The 13,915-nt window shown below is 35.6% G+C and overlaps 5 protein-coding genes across 7 annotated transcripts in view; 2 read left to right on the top strand and 3 right to left on the bottom strand.

The window, feature by feature from the left end:
* The window catches only part of LOC119083248 (roundabout homolog 2), a 53,522-nt gene extending 52,854 nt beyond the window's left edge, over positions 1–668 (bottom strand). Inside the window, exon 1 of the mRNA XM_037192910.1 lies at positions 110–668. Within this exon, the coding sequence (XP_037048805.1) occupies positions 110–167 (58 nt within the window). The 5' untranslated portion in view covers positions 168–668. The remainder of the gene's footprint in view (positions 1–109) is intronic.
* Positions 1–13,915, top strand: part of LOC119083231 (zinc finger protein 271-like) — a 700,255-nt gene that overhangs the window by 370,890 nt on the left and 315,450 nt on the right. The gene's annotated exons all lie outside the window — the stretch shown is intronic.
* LOC119083279 (protein FAM8A1) lies at positions 6,105–7,796 on the bottom strand. 2 transcript variants are annotated; one of them, XM_037192968.1, is made up of 6 exons: positions 7,649–7,796; positions 7,239–7,572; positions 6,923–7,064; positions 6,721–6,842; positions 6,447–6,644; positions 6,105–6,377 (listed from the first exon to the last, which is right to left on the bottom strand). In XM_037192968.1, the coding sequence occupies exons 1-6, from the start codon at positions 7,676–7,678 to the stop codon at positions 6,253–6,255; spliced, it is 951 nt and encodes a 316-aa protein (XP_037048863.1). In that variant the 5' UTR covers positions 7,679–7,796; the 3' UTR covers positions 6,105–6,252. The 2 variants fall into 2 exon arrangements, with proteins under 2 accessions (XP_037048863.1, XP_037048862.1); XM_037192967.1 differs by having other exon boundaries at positions 6,105–6,400; positions 6,468–6,644.
* LOC119083280 lies at positions 7,825–9,065 on the top strand. The gene is made up of 4 exons (XM_037192969.1): positions 7,825–7,974; positions 8,033–8,215; positions 8,288–8,400; positions 8,456–9,065. The coding sequence occupies exons 1-4, from the start codon at positions 7,937–7,939 to the stop codon at positions 9,046–9,048; spliced, it is 927 nt and encodes a 308-aa protein (XP_037048864.1). The 5' UTR covers positions 7,825–7,936; the 3' UTR covers positions 9,049–9,065.
* Positions 9,225–12,091, bottom strand: LOC119083272. 2 transcript variants are annotated; one of them, XM_037192960.1, is made up of 6 exons: positions 11,981–12,091; positions 10,545–10,662; positions 10,382–10,479; positions 10,188–10,305; positions 9,906–10,114; positions 9,225–9,839 (listed from the first exon to the last, which is right to left on the bottom strand). In XM_037192960.1, exons 2-6 carry the CDS (start codon positions 10,627–10,629, stop codon positions 9,240–9,242), a joined length of 1,110 nt encoding a protein of 369 aa, XP_037048855.1. In that variant the 5' UTR covers positions 10,630–10,662; positions 11,981–12,091; the 3' UTR covers positions 9,225–9,239. The 2 variants fall into 2 exon arrangements, with proteins under 2 accessions (XP_037048855.1, XP_037048854.1); XM_037192959.1 differs by lacking the exon at positions 11,981–12,091 and having other exon boundaries at positions 10,545–10,734.

Below are 13,915 nucleotides of genomic sequence, written 5' to 3'. Positions count from 1 at the left end.
AAAGGAAAATTCTGTATATATCTAACATGCAGTGGAAAATCTACGTTATTTTTCAAACAAAAATATTTCTAAAAAAAAACAATGAAAACAACTTCAATAAATTATATACCTTGAATTTCCATCAAACCACTTGCAAGGATCAGATAAACCACCACTATATTATCCATTTCGTATAAAATAACGGCGCTGGTTTAGGAGGGTATATGTAAAATAATGCCGGATTATTCCATAATTCCAATTTGAAATTGAAAAAAAAAAATCGAAATTTCTGTGAACACTCAAAATGTTGAATTCAATTTTTTCTTTTCCTCTTTTTAGTAAAATTTACACAAATTTGCAATTCCTTTTTTGTTTGTTTTGTTTGTGTTTTTTTTTTCTTATGCAAATTCAGCTATGAAACAATTTCACTCACGATAAATTCAACGAATTTTATGTTTTCATTTACAATCATAATCCTTTAGCGGTACCGCATATTCCTGACACCGAACTCAGTATTAATGTTTGATTAGTTTCTTCATTTTCTTAAATATTTACAACCCACATAACAAGAGTGTATATAACCACCACAGACACACTACCAATTGCACAAACTATTTCATTCTTAAACAATTCCGCGCTGCGATTTTAAAAACACTGAAAATACGACCTGACCAGCCGTTATCCAAGGCTCAACTAACTTTTATGCGAGAAAAAACTTACTGCTTAAACAACAAATTATTTTCGTATAGCTGCCGAGGATGGAAGCTTTTCATTTCAATTAGATTTTGCGCTGTACGGAAAAAGCTTCCACTGTGTCACAAACTTTTTGTGACGTTTCCGAAGGTGTAGGTGATGTATAATATTAATATATATAGACGATGAGGGGAGAAAAGTTCTAACGGATCAACGTATGGCTTAGATTCTGAACATTTGAAGTGGTTTGAATGGGGGTCGAGAAATAAGGGAATGAAAGGTTAAATTATTGTTTAATTTTTTCGGATCGAACGTGAGTTGAGTGGTCAAGAAACTTGTAATTTTTAATGTTATTATAAATGCATTGTCGGCAAGAATACTTTTATTTGGATATATCTCTATAATCTCTTTGATTTTTCATCCGTCTTTAGTACATGTCCGAACCACTTTCAATTTCCGTTTTACTTTCGATAAACTTTCTTGTACGGACCTCGATCCATGATTTTCGGCTCTGAATTATCCAGTTTGTATTCAGATCAATGAAAAAGGCATTCGAGATTTTATTGTTAATTTCATGAAAATGAATGCTTTTAGAACCGTTTAACAACAGAATTCTAACTGTTCAAAAGGGATGATGATTGGCTGTCACTCAACAAAACAAAATCAGGCAAGATTAAAAGCCTCAACAGACTCTAGTAAAACTAACTAAAAAAGGCCGATGGGTTTTCGCAATTCTAGGACTAAATCGCACAAGACTAAATTGACTAAATTCAATACATGGATTTCACGGAAAATTTAAAGTAGAAAAGTGGAAAAGTGAGTAAAAAGAACGAAAATAGTTGCTAGAAATAGATATTTTCTGATGAAAAAGTTGGTAAAGAGTTTTTAGGAACTTTGCAAATCTAGGTCCAAATCCTATACTCACGAATCAGCATTTACTAAACCTGAAGCGGAAAAGTTCTCCTTGCAGTTTTGTGACAGTCCTAAGAGCAACTGTCGGAAATTGGTAGAGAAATTATGTACAACATGAGAGGTTAGGTCGACGGAGTGTGTTCGCGTAAGCATCGTTTACAGAAATTTAATGCACTTTGGGTGTTAGGAACTTTTCAAGGGTCATACCTCTAGGGTATGAATCCACAAATTCTGGCTACAATATAGTGAAGCCTAAGGTTTTTCAGGTTACATAGAAATATTGTTCAAGCGACTCAGGTGGAAGTTTTTTGTTAAATGTCAAGCACTAATAACTTATTAGCAAATTTGTAAAAACTTTATAAAATATCAAAAATGTTGAGAGTGAAGTATTTGTATGTTTTGAAAATTTACTTATAATGTATAACTTAAAAGCGTCTAGCTTATTACGTATGAGTTAAACCTTATAAGCCAAATAGGTCATTTGCACAATCCTTCTAAAAAAATCGAAAAGACGTTGCACTATCAGTTCACACCTCTTTCAATTGGCGATTTCTGTTTTCTCCATCATAATTTGTATAGAAGATTGTCATCCTTGTTGATAAGAATTCCAAACGGATACATTAAACGATACGTAGTGAACATATGTAGACTAATCTCAGATAATACTAAAGTGAAAAGACACAAAGAGTAGATGCGGAGAGACGATGCGACGCTTCTGTGTGCCCTGGAGGCTACTCTAGTATAATGTTTTTGTAAGGTAATACAATTTTTATAGAAGAAAAAAGGAAATTTTCTAGCGCCGCAGGCGAAACTTTACAATTCCAACATTTTCTAACATAAGGTGGAAGCAAAATAAAATGATCGAGTCTGGTTTTTGACAATTGAAATTCAATTATCAAAAACCAGACTCGATCATTTTATTTTGCTTTCATTTTATCTTAATTGATTTTTAAAAAAAGTGAGTAAATGGTTTGAAAATAGTTGAAAAAAGTGAGAAATAGAGCAAATAGTTGCTCTGTTTTTAAGATGTTGAAAATAGTTGGTAAAAGTGAGGGCGTGGAGACCAAAATTTGTGAGACCTAAAACCTTAAAATTGAATGGAAACAACGTGATAATGAAAAAATTGTTGATCAATGTTGAGGAAACCATATGTCCTTTAAGAAAATTTAAAGATCTAGCAATTGTGTAGATTCTCGCTTTCCTCCACAAAAACAATTTTCATAAATTACGGAGTTTTCCTCGTAATTTAGACCCTCGGCTTCAAAAGTTATATCTGTGGACGGTTGATTTGATAGAACCTCATAAAAATTTCCAAAGTTTTAAATTTAACCTGCTACAGACGGCTGTCATCTGTTATCGACAAAGACAGTAAGAATAAGACTGATGAGGTCTTATATAGCAAAAATCATGTTCAAAACAAATGAAGTAATAGTTTGAATAGTAAAACTGCTTGCCGTCTGTGACAGGTTAATATCTTGGCCAAATCTTAACAGATTTTGAAGTATATGGCAGCTCGTTGAACTCGTAAGAGAAAAGTGGTAAAGTCAAAAAATTCGTGGGCAACATAACATCACTAAAGGGCGTATCGCCGATTCATCAAATTCATTAGTTTTTATTACCTTTCAGAGGAAAAAGTTTTTGATTTTGATTTGGTACAAAGGGTTGATAAATCGTTGATTTAGTACCATTTATGTAGATATTCATCTCCATCATTATATTCATTTTCAATAATCAAAATGCCTAAAATTGTTCTCCAAAAATATAAAGTAGACGGAGATCAATGATCAACTCTTCTTTGTCAGTGCGGATGATCTCAGATCATTCGCACTGGCAAAGAAGAGTTTTAAATCTTACCTGTAGCAGTTAACCTTGTCTCCAGGTAATGGACATAATCTGCCACAGCTGTATCTTCTGGATGAGGCTTTTGTATATTACCTGGCGACAAAGCTCTTAAAACAGGAAGGAATGAGGCAACTTCTTTAAATTCTACTTAGAAAAGTATTGATACCAGATAGATTGACGCTCAAAGCTCCAATACGCACAGATACGTAAATAACTATATTGCAAGCAACGCACCAACATTTTCGTATCTAGATCATGGCCCTACGTTAGTGAACGCAAGTCCGTTCACACTGAAAAATTTGACAAAAAATTTTTTCCGCAGGACTGAGGAACATATATACACGAACTTTTTGACTTTTCCCCCTTTGCTCCTACTACCCCCAAAGTATTTTATTCGTCCATCCTGGGCGTCCATACGAGTTCAACGAGCTATCACACGCCTTATAAGGTTCAGATTTGGCCGAGATATTAAATTTCAAAACTTGGAAATTTGTAGAAATTTGTATGAAGAAATTGATTTTCATACATTTGCAAATTGATGAATTTTACCAACCTTTGTTACTTTGTCACTTTGTTACTCTGTTAACTGAAACTTTTGAATTTACCGGCGGATTTGGCTGAAATTTTCAGGGTATGTTAAGGACGTAATTCTAAGAAACTAATTTGAAGGAAATTTTATAAAAGCTTATAATTACGGAGCTATGAGCGTGTTAAGCTATTGAGCTATAGGACCCATAACTCAGAAAATGTGGCAGATAGAAAGTGCGTTTAAAAAACAAATTTATAGAGTTTTAGATTTCAGTCGACACGTGTTTCATGGTTTTCCTAAAAAGTCGTCTATTTGGGAGCTACGAGCGTTTTAAGTACGAGCTATGTCAGCCATAACTCGGAAAATACGGCAGATAGAAAGTTCGTGTAAAAGACAAAGTTATAGAGTTTTAGATTCTAGTCGACACACGTTTCATGGTTTCCCTAAAAAGTCGCTTATTTGGGAGCTTTGAGCGTTTTAAGTGCGAGCTATGTCAGCCATAACTCAGAAAATACGGCAGATGGAAACCTCATGTAAAAATCAAAGTTATAGAGTTTTAGATTCTAGTCGATGCGTGTTTCGTGGTTTCCCTAAAAAGTAGCTTATTTGGGAGCTATGAGCGTTTTTTGTCAAATTTTCAATTTTAATCAAATTTTTGATTTTCGTCAAATTTTTGAATTTCGTAAAATTTTCCATTTTTGTCAAATAAAAACTGGAAGGTTCAGATCAAAGAGAAAGTTATACAGTTTTGTAAGAAGAATATTTTCGTTCAAACTGCACAATATGATTGTCTGTTATCTGCGACCAAATTCTAAAAAATCACAACTTACAGAAGAGCTGATATTGCCCAAAACCACTTACAGTGGAGGTGTGACGCAAGTCCTGTTATCCACTTACAAAAGAACTGATATCGGTGTAGGTGACGCTTGCAGATTCGACACGCAAAAAGATATGCGTCACAAATGGCAGCTGATGAGGAAAGTACGCGAAAGTTTTATCAACAAAAATCTTACCAGAAAAATTTTAGGAAGACATTTATAACAAAAAAAATTTGCGTCACAAGTGGCAGATGTTGAGGAAGGAAAATTTTCATAATTGTGATATATATTCTTTTAAAGAATGGAATTCAAACGGAAGAAAGCCGAATCATCTGCCACTTTTTGACGCAAACTTTTTTATTAGAATTTTCTTCCTAAAATTTTTCTGGTAAGATTTTTGTTGATAAAACTTTCGCCTACTTTCCTCATCAGCCTACTTTCCTCAAAAAAAAAAAAAACATCCGGAATCGGATGAGTTGACGAGCCATATAAAAATATGTTTTGATCAAATCTTTCCAGCGCACAACAATTTTTGAGTAGAAGCAGGTGGAGGAATTGAGTCTCAAGTGAGCACATCAAATTTACAATCATTGTGTCAATTCCACTGCATTTTTCCTGTCATCACAAAGCTGAGGCCAGTAGGGATCAGGAAAACCCGTTTTTGTATGTGTTCGTTGCGGTTAGGATTCAGAGGATCTCAGGGCTTATTTTAGTGAATTTTGATTCTGGAAAATTAGGAAAAGTTCTGAAAAAATTCCGAAAATAATTTTCAGAATTTATCGGAATTTTTAGAATTAAAATTCTTTAACATAAGCCCTGGAGGAACTCTAGAAGTTCACGTAAATGGTAATTTTATCATATTTCAGTGTAGATGAATTTTAAACCCAGTAAGAACCAATTTTCCTCGAAAGTAGATGTACTGTACTTACCTTTCGAACGACACTCTAAACAATCGTTTGTGTTTCATGTAACTGCAAATATTTCGATGAGGAAAGTGCATGTTTTCGGTTTATGATCATTGATCACCTCCCACTAGCCATATATAAGCGAGGAATTTTTTGGAAAGTGATTTTCGCTTCTAGGGACCAACATCTTTCGAGGCGCATATAAAGTTAACTGGAAAATGCGTTCGATTTCGGTTGGTTGTTTTTCTAAAGTATTCCTCTTCGACACATCAAATTTTTGGAGCAGCAAAATAGTTAAAATTCTACCAGGGTAAACCACACTTTTGGCCAATTTTGAATAATTTAATTGATTGTTTGATGTAACAAATAAAGAATATTTCAAATATATCAATTTGACGAGAAGGGAAATAATTATTTACATTAACCTGATAAAATATCCTTAAATCCGTTCCGCTTGACTTAAATCGCATCACTTTAACGTCAAATTCGCCATTTCACAATTTAACACCATTCTCATACAATTCATTCTGTCGTTCTATATTATCGTCGTCTTAGCACCGGTGCTGGATTTTCCTCAACGACAATCGTTTTGGTCATAATATCGTAACTGGTTCGATTGCTGCGAAAGAAGAACATAGCGAAACAGAATGGGAACAGTAGAGCCATCAGCAAATTTTTGGCCAGTGCACGAAGAAGTGCCTTTTTAAAACCGAGATTGGATCCTGTAATTTCATTGTGTGTTATCGTCTGGTAAATTGGATCATATACAATTTGGCCAGCAACAGTTACCCGGGAATACGAGTGCCCGAAGCGGTGTGTGATTGAGTTGATTCAAATTGATATCCACCGGTGGAATTGGATCTAACGGCAGGACAGCCTCAACGTATAGGATTCGAATCCCCATTACAATTTTCCCGGGCGTAGCTCCTCCGATGATTTGTCCGTGACTTTGACGAGTCCACAGAGCTATTTTTTTATGAAAGAAATTTAATAACAGCTGTACTAACACCACCGAACAATAACAACTGTTATGCGCCAATACCTTCATAAAAGCAAACAACGATTTTCGTAATTATTTCAATGTACACCATTTCCGACGAGAATTGGATGAATTCACTGTAGTCGTCTTCGATCGACGATTTGATTGCATCAAAATCAAATCCACTAAAAATAAACGAATCGAAATTTTTTCAGCAAATTGTTGCGCATTTTGGTGGGCAAGAGAGGGCAAATATTTTACTCACAAATCAATTTCGAAGATGTCGATGATCATAAAGGCTACAATTAATTTTAAAATGAATAAAATTACCACGTCGATCACCTCGGCGAAAAATCGTTTGTACAACGGCGCCAGGACATATTCAAATCCACCGTTTTGATTGATTACTGAAATTGAATCGGTAACGTTAGGTCAGCGGAGGAGCATAGACAATAACGAAATTTATTTAATTTTTTGTCTAAATTGTTCCTCCCATAGTTATGCAGGGCGAGGCGAATAAAACTCAATCAGAGCAACAAAAAGACTTCCGCCTTGAGTTGCTCAATAAAATTCGAACTCACTGTCTTCATTCCGTTGCTGATTATTGAGAAATTGATTTTGCCGATTGTTCCGATTCATATAATTCATGAGCAACCGATTGATAGCCGCTTCATCGGCTGGTTGCCGTCCAATATCTGGCAGATTGAGTGGATGTCTCTGTTGGGCAGTGTTTGCATATTGCATGCCATTTAATGGATACTGAGATTGTTGGAGTAGATGTGGATTGGCCATAAGATAATACGGAAAATTAGCGGCAGCCGCCTGCTGTTGTTTAGCCTGTGCTACCCATACTCTGAGCACTTCGAAGTATGCCTCTTTTGTCGTCAGCTTCGAATCAGGAAGTTGATCATTCGACTGAAAAATTGATTTTCGTCAATTCGATTGCAACACTTAAAATGTAATGTCTAGTGGTCAGCTGAGGATCACTTACTGGATCAACACCACTATCTGGAGGATTCATTGTTGAATGATCGTTTTAAACTTGTTTTTAATGAAAGCGAAAGTGGATTATGGTAAATCCAAAACATGCAAAACAAACACGAAATGTCATCGGAATATTTTTGTTTTGTTAAGTTTGCTGCTCTGATACACGTACTACACCACAGGCGTACTAAAACGATGAAAAGTACTAAAAGGCCCACAACAATTTTTTTTAACGAAGACGCAACTGTCAAAAAAATAACAAAAATAAAAACACAAAAAAAGCAAATTTTGGACGATGGCGATGTGCATCTACAGAAACTGCACATCTGTACAGTATGTATTAAAATTGTCCAATGCATTCCCAACAATTGCATTTGTTTTCGTATTTTAGGAAACCATTCTGCAGTTTAGCATTCTTTTCGTTACCGAAAGACTATCGTCGTCGACTGTGGATAGAAAATTCAGGGAATCCCGAGCTCTCGACACTGTCTGAGTCGGCCAGACGAGTAGTCTGTCAAAAACATTTCAGTCCTCATTCCCTGCGGATTCAATTTCACAGAACGACACTAAGCAGGTAAGGTGTGCGACAGGACAGTTTCAAACAAAAACAAAGAAAAATCATCATTGTCTTTCCGCTATCGAAAAGGGATGCTGTGCCGGAGAGATGGGATGCTGATATATTAAACAGCTCGTCGGAATCGTTTGTTGTAGAACCAATCGAGATAACAGATAACGATGACATTAAAGATGATCCACACGGTAGGATGTCGTTGAAGTGAAGTTTGCTGTATTGTAAATCGAACCCATTTTCCAGATAAATTAATCTCAAACGAGGATGAATATGCTGACGTAAACGATTACGAAAACCATCACATCGATGAAGCCGAAGGGATCGAACTGGTGGAAATTGAGTCTGAAGAACATTCACAGTCCGACGAATACATGATGGACAACATGCTAAATAGTGAAATCGATCAACAAACCAACGGCGAAGAGATTATTCTACTCGAAGCACTACCACATCAATCACCAACATATTTCCACGAAATTAGAATCGAAAAACCAGACATGAAAATAGAAACAACGTCTGACATTCCTCTCGACACATCCTCGGTTGCGAAACAAAATTTGAATAAACCTCCGGACGAACTGATGGAACTGAGCGACAATCAAAGTGTCCGGCATTATGGTGCAGCAGCAGCAGTGGTCTCGTCGTCTACCAGCAGCAAATCGAACGAGAATCCGTCCGCATCAGTACATATCAGCAACGAGGAAGATAAATATTTTGCGCTGGCATTGGCGGGCATACTACAACGAATTTCCCCGCAAAAGAAGGCGTTCGCGAAAGTGAATATTTTGAGATATTTGACTGAATTGGAATACGGCAGAGAAGCGACAATAAACTGAGTATCTACGAACGTCAATTTGAGTTTTCCTGTTGCTGTGGAAAGAATTTCTTTGACCGACAGTAACTGGGAAACTGTTCAATCTCCATCGAAGCCGAAAAGAGACTTATTGATCAGGTATGAATAATGAAAGGCCACTCTTCGCTCTGTCATTTCATTTTATTGTTCGAAACTAATTCTCTCGACGAGCAATTAATTCACTAATTCATTCGACGAGCATATTTTAAGACTAAGTGGCGCCAACAAATTGATCAGTTGATCAAAATTATCTGTTGTAAAAACTCGACTAATATCGTTTCCAGCCATTTCAAGCAGTTCGTTCTGATTGATGTACTGTGTTATGCCAACGGAAATTGTCCGGATGCCACGACTGATAGCTTCTTTTGCAACTTCAACAGTCTTAGACGGCAAATTGGATTCGCCGTCCGTTAATATGACCATATTCATTGGAACTCCTCGGTAAGACGAAATCAATTGTTCTGTTGCCAACTCAATTCCCCAATGGGTGTTAGTGCTACCAGCTTCAAACTGTGTCATCAAAATCGTCGAACTTATGTCTGCAGGACTTAATCCACTCGTTAAGTCGATGTGAGTGGTAGCGAAATGCGAAAACGTCACAAAAGAAACTCGATTCGGACTGTAAACGGTGAATGCGCTGATCAGGCGTTCTACAAATTGTTTTGCTTTTTCGAAATTTCCGCTTCCGATGCTTCCCGATGAATCGAGTACAATCACTAGGTCATTGGTTTGATAGCAAGGTGGAGCTATTACTGACGGAGCTGGTACCCTTTCCTATCGGAAATAGATTGAAAAGACTTTACAATCTGCCCCTATGATCGAAAATTTAAATTACTTTACCTCGCAAATATATCGATGCAACTGTGTGTATGGAACGGTACTCCAAGTGGCATTGTAACGATTTATATAATTAATTAACACACCCACACCGGCGTTCGCTTTCTTCGGATAACCTCTTTCCCATGGTGCAAATGGTGCCAATGCAATATTCGTCGCTGACCAACGGAATTCATTTAGAGCATACTGTCCACTGGTCCAGTAGGACGTTCCTTTATCGGAAAGTAAAAAATCGTTTTTAAGCGACAATCTGTTAAGGGTGGAATCGTGGTCAGTGTATCCTACCAAATCCATAATTTCTGAGCATTTCTTTGATGAACTTCCATTCTTCTTCCGTTTCTACAGCAAGTAATTTAGTATTTAGCAAACGTTCACAATCAAACTCGGCAGTATTCCAGGCACCCTAAGTAAAAGTGGTTACTCTGTTAAAATTGTCGCCTTGTTGTGGGAATCGTTCAAATAAAGTCCTCCGAACTTACCCAATTCTGACTGACGTAATAATTACTCTCATCAAACAGCTGTGTGCTTCTTCCCTGAACATCCAATCTAGATCTGAACGACCCGATGTATTTGAAGTCTTAAGAAAGAAAGGGATTTTACTCAAATAAGTGTGTCATTGCGTTAGAGTTCTTGCAGTTTTACCAGAACTTCCAGATGGTGCATTCGTTGATAGCACAGCGGTAATTGCAAATACAGCTTGCAGAGAAATCAGAATTAGTTTCGCCATTTTGATTCAGTAATCGGTAGTCTGACGATAGGTCTAAATGGGACCAATACAGAAAATTTTTGTAAAAATATTAATTAAATGTGCGCTGGGGTAACGCAGAAGTGAAGTGACTGATGATTTATGGTTGAGACCTTCATTTTATACAAAAAAAATTCTTTTATTCGGAAAGGACTGGTTGCACTTTTTGCTTCGACAGTTTTATCGAAATTAAAGGGGAATCCTCGCGAATAAAAAATGTAAAATTTTATCTTCGTTGTGATAACTAACAATCTAATTAGAAAATCGATGCGACACATTTTTCATTTTTATTAATTATATTACTTCGTCATCGTTAATAGGCAGGAAATAAACCGTTGAACTTCAAAAAAATTTCTGCAGATTTCACGCTGCTTCATAGCCAAAATATTTATTTCACCATGAAATTTAGTTCGACAGGAAGTAAAAAATTGAGCGTGTAACCTGGCACATCTGTTATCGATAACGATGACAAAAATAATGACAAGCTCTGGGTAACATGGTCCTTCATATAGTATAAAAGCATGTTAAAAAAATTGAAGTACAAGATTTGAAATCAACCGATTAAAAATACTTTGATCGATGGAAGCAATATACCCAATAATTATGCTTGATATTGCCGATGTGCTTGAAGTCTGTAACAGGTTAAGCCCTGGAGCAGTTTTCAAATGCACATCACGAAGAAAAGTTTATTGGCCCGTGTGAATCATAAACGATTTTGAAAATTCTTTTTGGTTCGCTACAGTCTCAGAAGTTTGTCGAACTTTTGAGACGTTTCCTTTAACCAGGGCGAAACTGTAAGTTCAAATTCCAAAATAAGCAAAATCCGAATGAGTCAATCGGTACGTTCGAAAAGGTACACGACTCCATTGGAATGAGCGTAGCTCGCAAATAATTGAATTGAATTTAATTCAATTTTCACTATTTTTCATGATTTAAGAGGGAAATGAATTCAGTAATGAAAAATTGTGAATTTATTTGAGTTCTGCTTCAAATTTCGGATTTTAGTTTTATCTCAAAAGGTTTGATTTGTACAGTGAGACAAAAGTGAAATTCGACAAGCTTTCTGTGTTGGAAGTTGTTGTGGTTTGTAAATGATTCCACACAAAATTTGTTTAACTAATGAAGATCTAGATTTTTTATTTTAGAATTTCGTTCTCGTTGCAAGCGCTTGCCTACCCACAACAACTCCTACATTAGAAAACATGTCGAATTTCCATTTTTTTCTCTTTACTCCCTATTTGATTGTAATATGGTTCAATCTCATGTTTCGAACAAAATGACGAATGAAAGTTGTGCATAGTATAATTATAAGGAAAAATAATTAGTTACTTACTCCTACTTTATCGGTCCTCTATTGAAAACGAACTTGAAAGCCACAAAAATCGACACATATTGTGAGATATCAAAAATCGAAAGCTATTTATAGCAATGTCTTTGGTGGCGAAATGAGGTATCGTCATTCAACCGCAAGTTAGGGCTCATAAGGTACAATTTTAGAACTTTTCATGCAAAATTAAAAATCCGGAACCGATGCAATTTCCTAATTTGTGAGCTAAATTCACACATTACGAGATGCGTGTTTCCCTAAAACAGCCCTAAGAATTGAGTCAGAATGTATCATTCCGTCAAGTTTTCTTCAACATAAAAAATCATCGCAAACTTCTTTATTAAGAACTTTGAGCAAAAATTCTTTCATCACAAACAGTCCACACTAAAATTGCTAACATGTTGCATTATAATGTGAGCAAAAAGTCACGTTACTTTTGATTTGATAAGGAAATCGCTTTCTATCTTGTTCCATCAATTAAAGAAATTAAATTTCCGTTTTTCGTTGTAGACATTATATGTAAAGTTAGTTGTACGAATTGTGAAATTCAAAAATCGAACAGTAAAGTGTATGATTGTCTTTCTAGGTATTACAACCTACGTACCTACGTCCACTTCAATTAAGATCGTTTGTGCATTCTTGTATTTTAGGCCTTAATTGATCTGCATTTTCCAACAGCTTTCTCGAAAAAAAGAAAAGAAATTTTACCTATAAATTATCTGGAAAATATGCTTCAATATTAAATGTAAGAGAGCGTTTCAACCCCTTCCAATATATATTCCATAATAAATATGAAATAATGTGAACGAAAGTCCAACTGTTTCTTAATGTGTGATATTTCAGCTTTCAAATGGTTACACCATATTCAATAGAATCTTGTATTACAAAATACGAAAGAACGATTTTGGATAAAGGTGTAGTAATGACATGCTTGCAGCCTGAAAATAAGATACTGGTTTTGTATAACATGTTTCAGGTAGTCTCGTTACAACCCTTACACTCTCCGTTCAGAAACTCTTCGTCAAGTTTCACTGGTGAGGATTTTGACACTTCTTTCATATAAAATATGTCAAAATCTTCACTTTTGGTAACGAATTTTTAGTTCCTGAAGGAGTTCTTAACGTAATATGTACGCTAATATATTTGAATCTTCGTTAAATATCTGTGCCAAACCCGCCAAACCACATGATGGAGACGGGTTTATAGGTTTGTTCCAAATAAAATGAAAGCAAAATAAAATGAACGAGTCTGGTTTTTGACAATTGAATTTCAATTGTCAAAAACCAGACTCGATCATTTTATTTTGCTTTTACCTTAACTGTAAACTCGAACGTTGACAACACGAACGATAATGATTTCATCCACAGAGATGAACATAAACGTCAACAGATGTCTTTGTAAATTTTTCGTTAAAATTTTCGTCAATCTGAAAGTTGAGGCTAAATTGCCTTCTGGTGGATGAAATTTGACTTTTAAAAATGACCTTGGAACAAATCTATAGGTCTGTTCCAAGTGCAAGTGCAAGAGTAATTTTAGTGCATTTAAATGTCAAATTTCATCCACAGAGCCATAACCTCAACGATTTTACGAACACTTTGTAAACAATATTTGTTCGGTTATGGTTCTGTGGATGAAATTTGACATTTCGTTGTTGCACTTGGAACAGACCTATAGGACTCAGCGGCAGCGCCTATTTCATCGCAATTTTCAAACGCCCCCAATTGTAATTTGTAACACTAAACTTTAAATTAAAGTCTTTAATTATTCGAATTTTCCATTCCGATCGACACAATATATCAAAAAAAACGCTTTTAAATTTTGTTACAGAATCTTTATTGCTTTATGACTTCTTTGTAGTTTTCAGAGTAAACTAGCACTTGGTCCCATGCCCTATTATATAGATATCACATCCCTATTATATCGTGTAGCATAATCATTTGA

Source organism: Bradysia coprophila, unplaced genomic scaffold, assembly GCF_014529535.1.
Source record: "Bradysia coprophila strain Holo2 unplaced genomic scaffold, BU_Bcop_v1 contig_583, whole genome shotgun sequence".
Classification (NCBI taxonomy): Eukaryota; Metazoa; Arthropoda; class Insecta; order Diptera; family Sciaridae; genus Bradysia; species Bradysia coprophila.
Note: the sequence above shows the minus strand (reverse complement) of the source record. Positions and strands in the feature narration are given on the sequence as shown.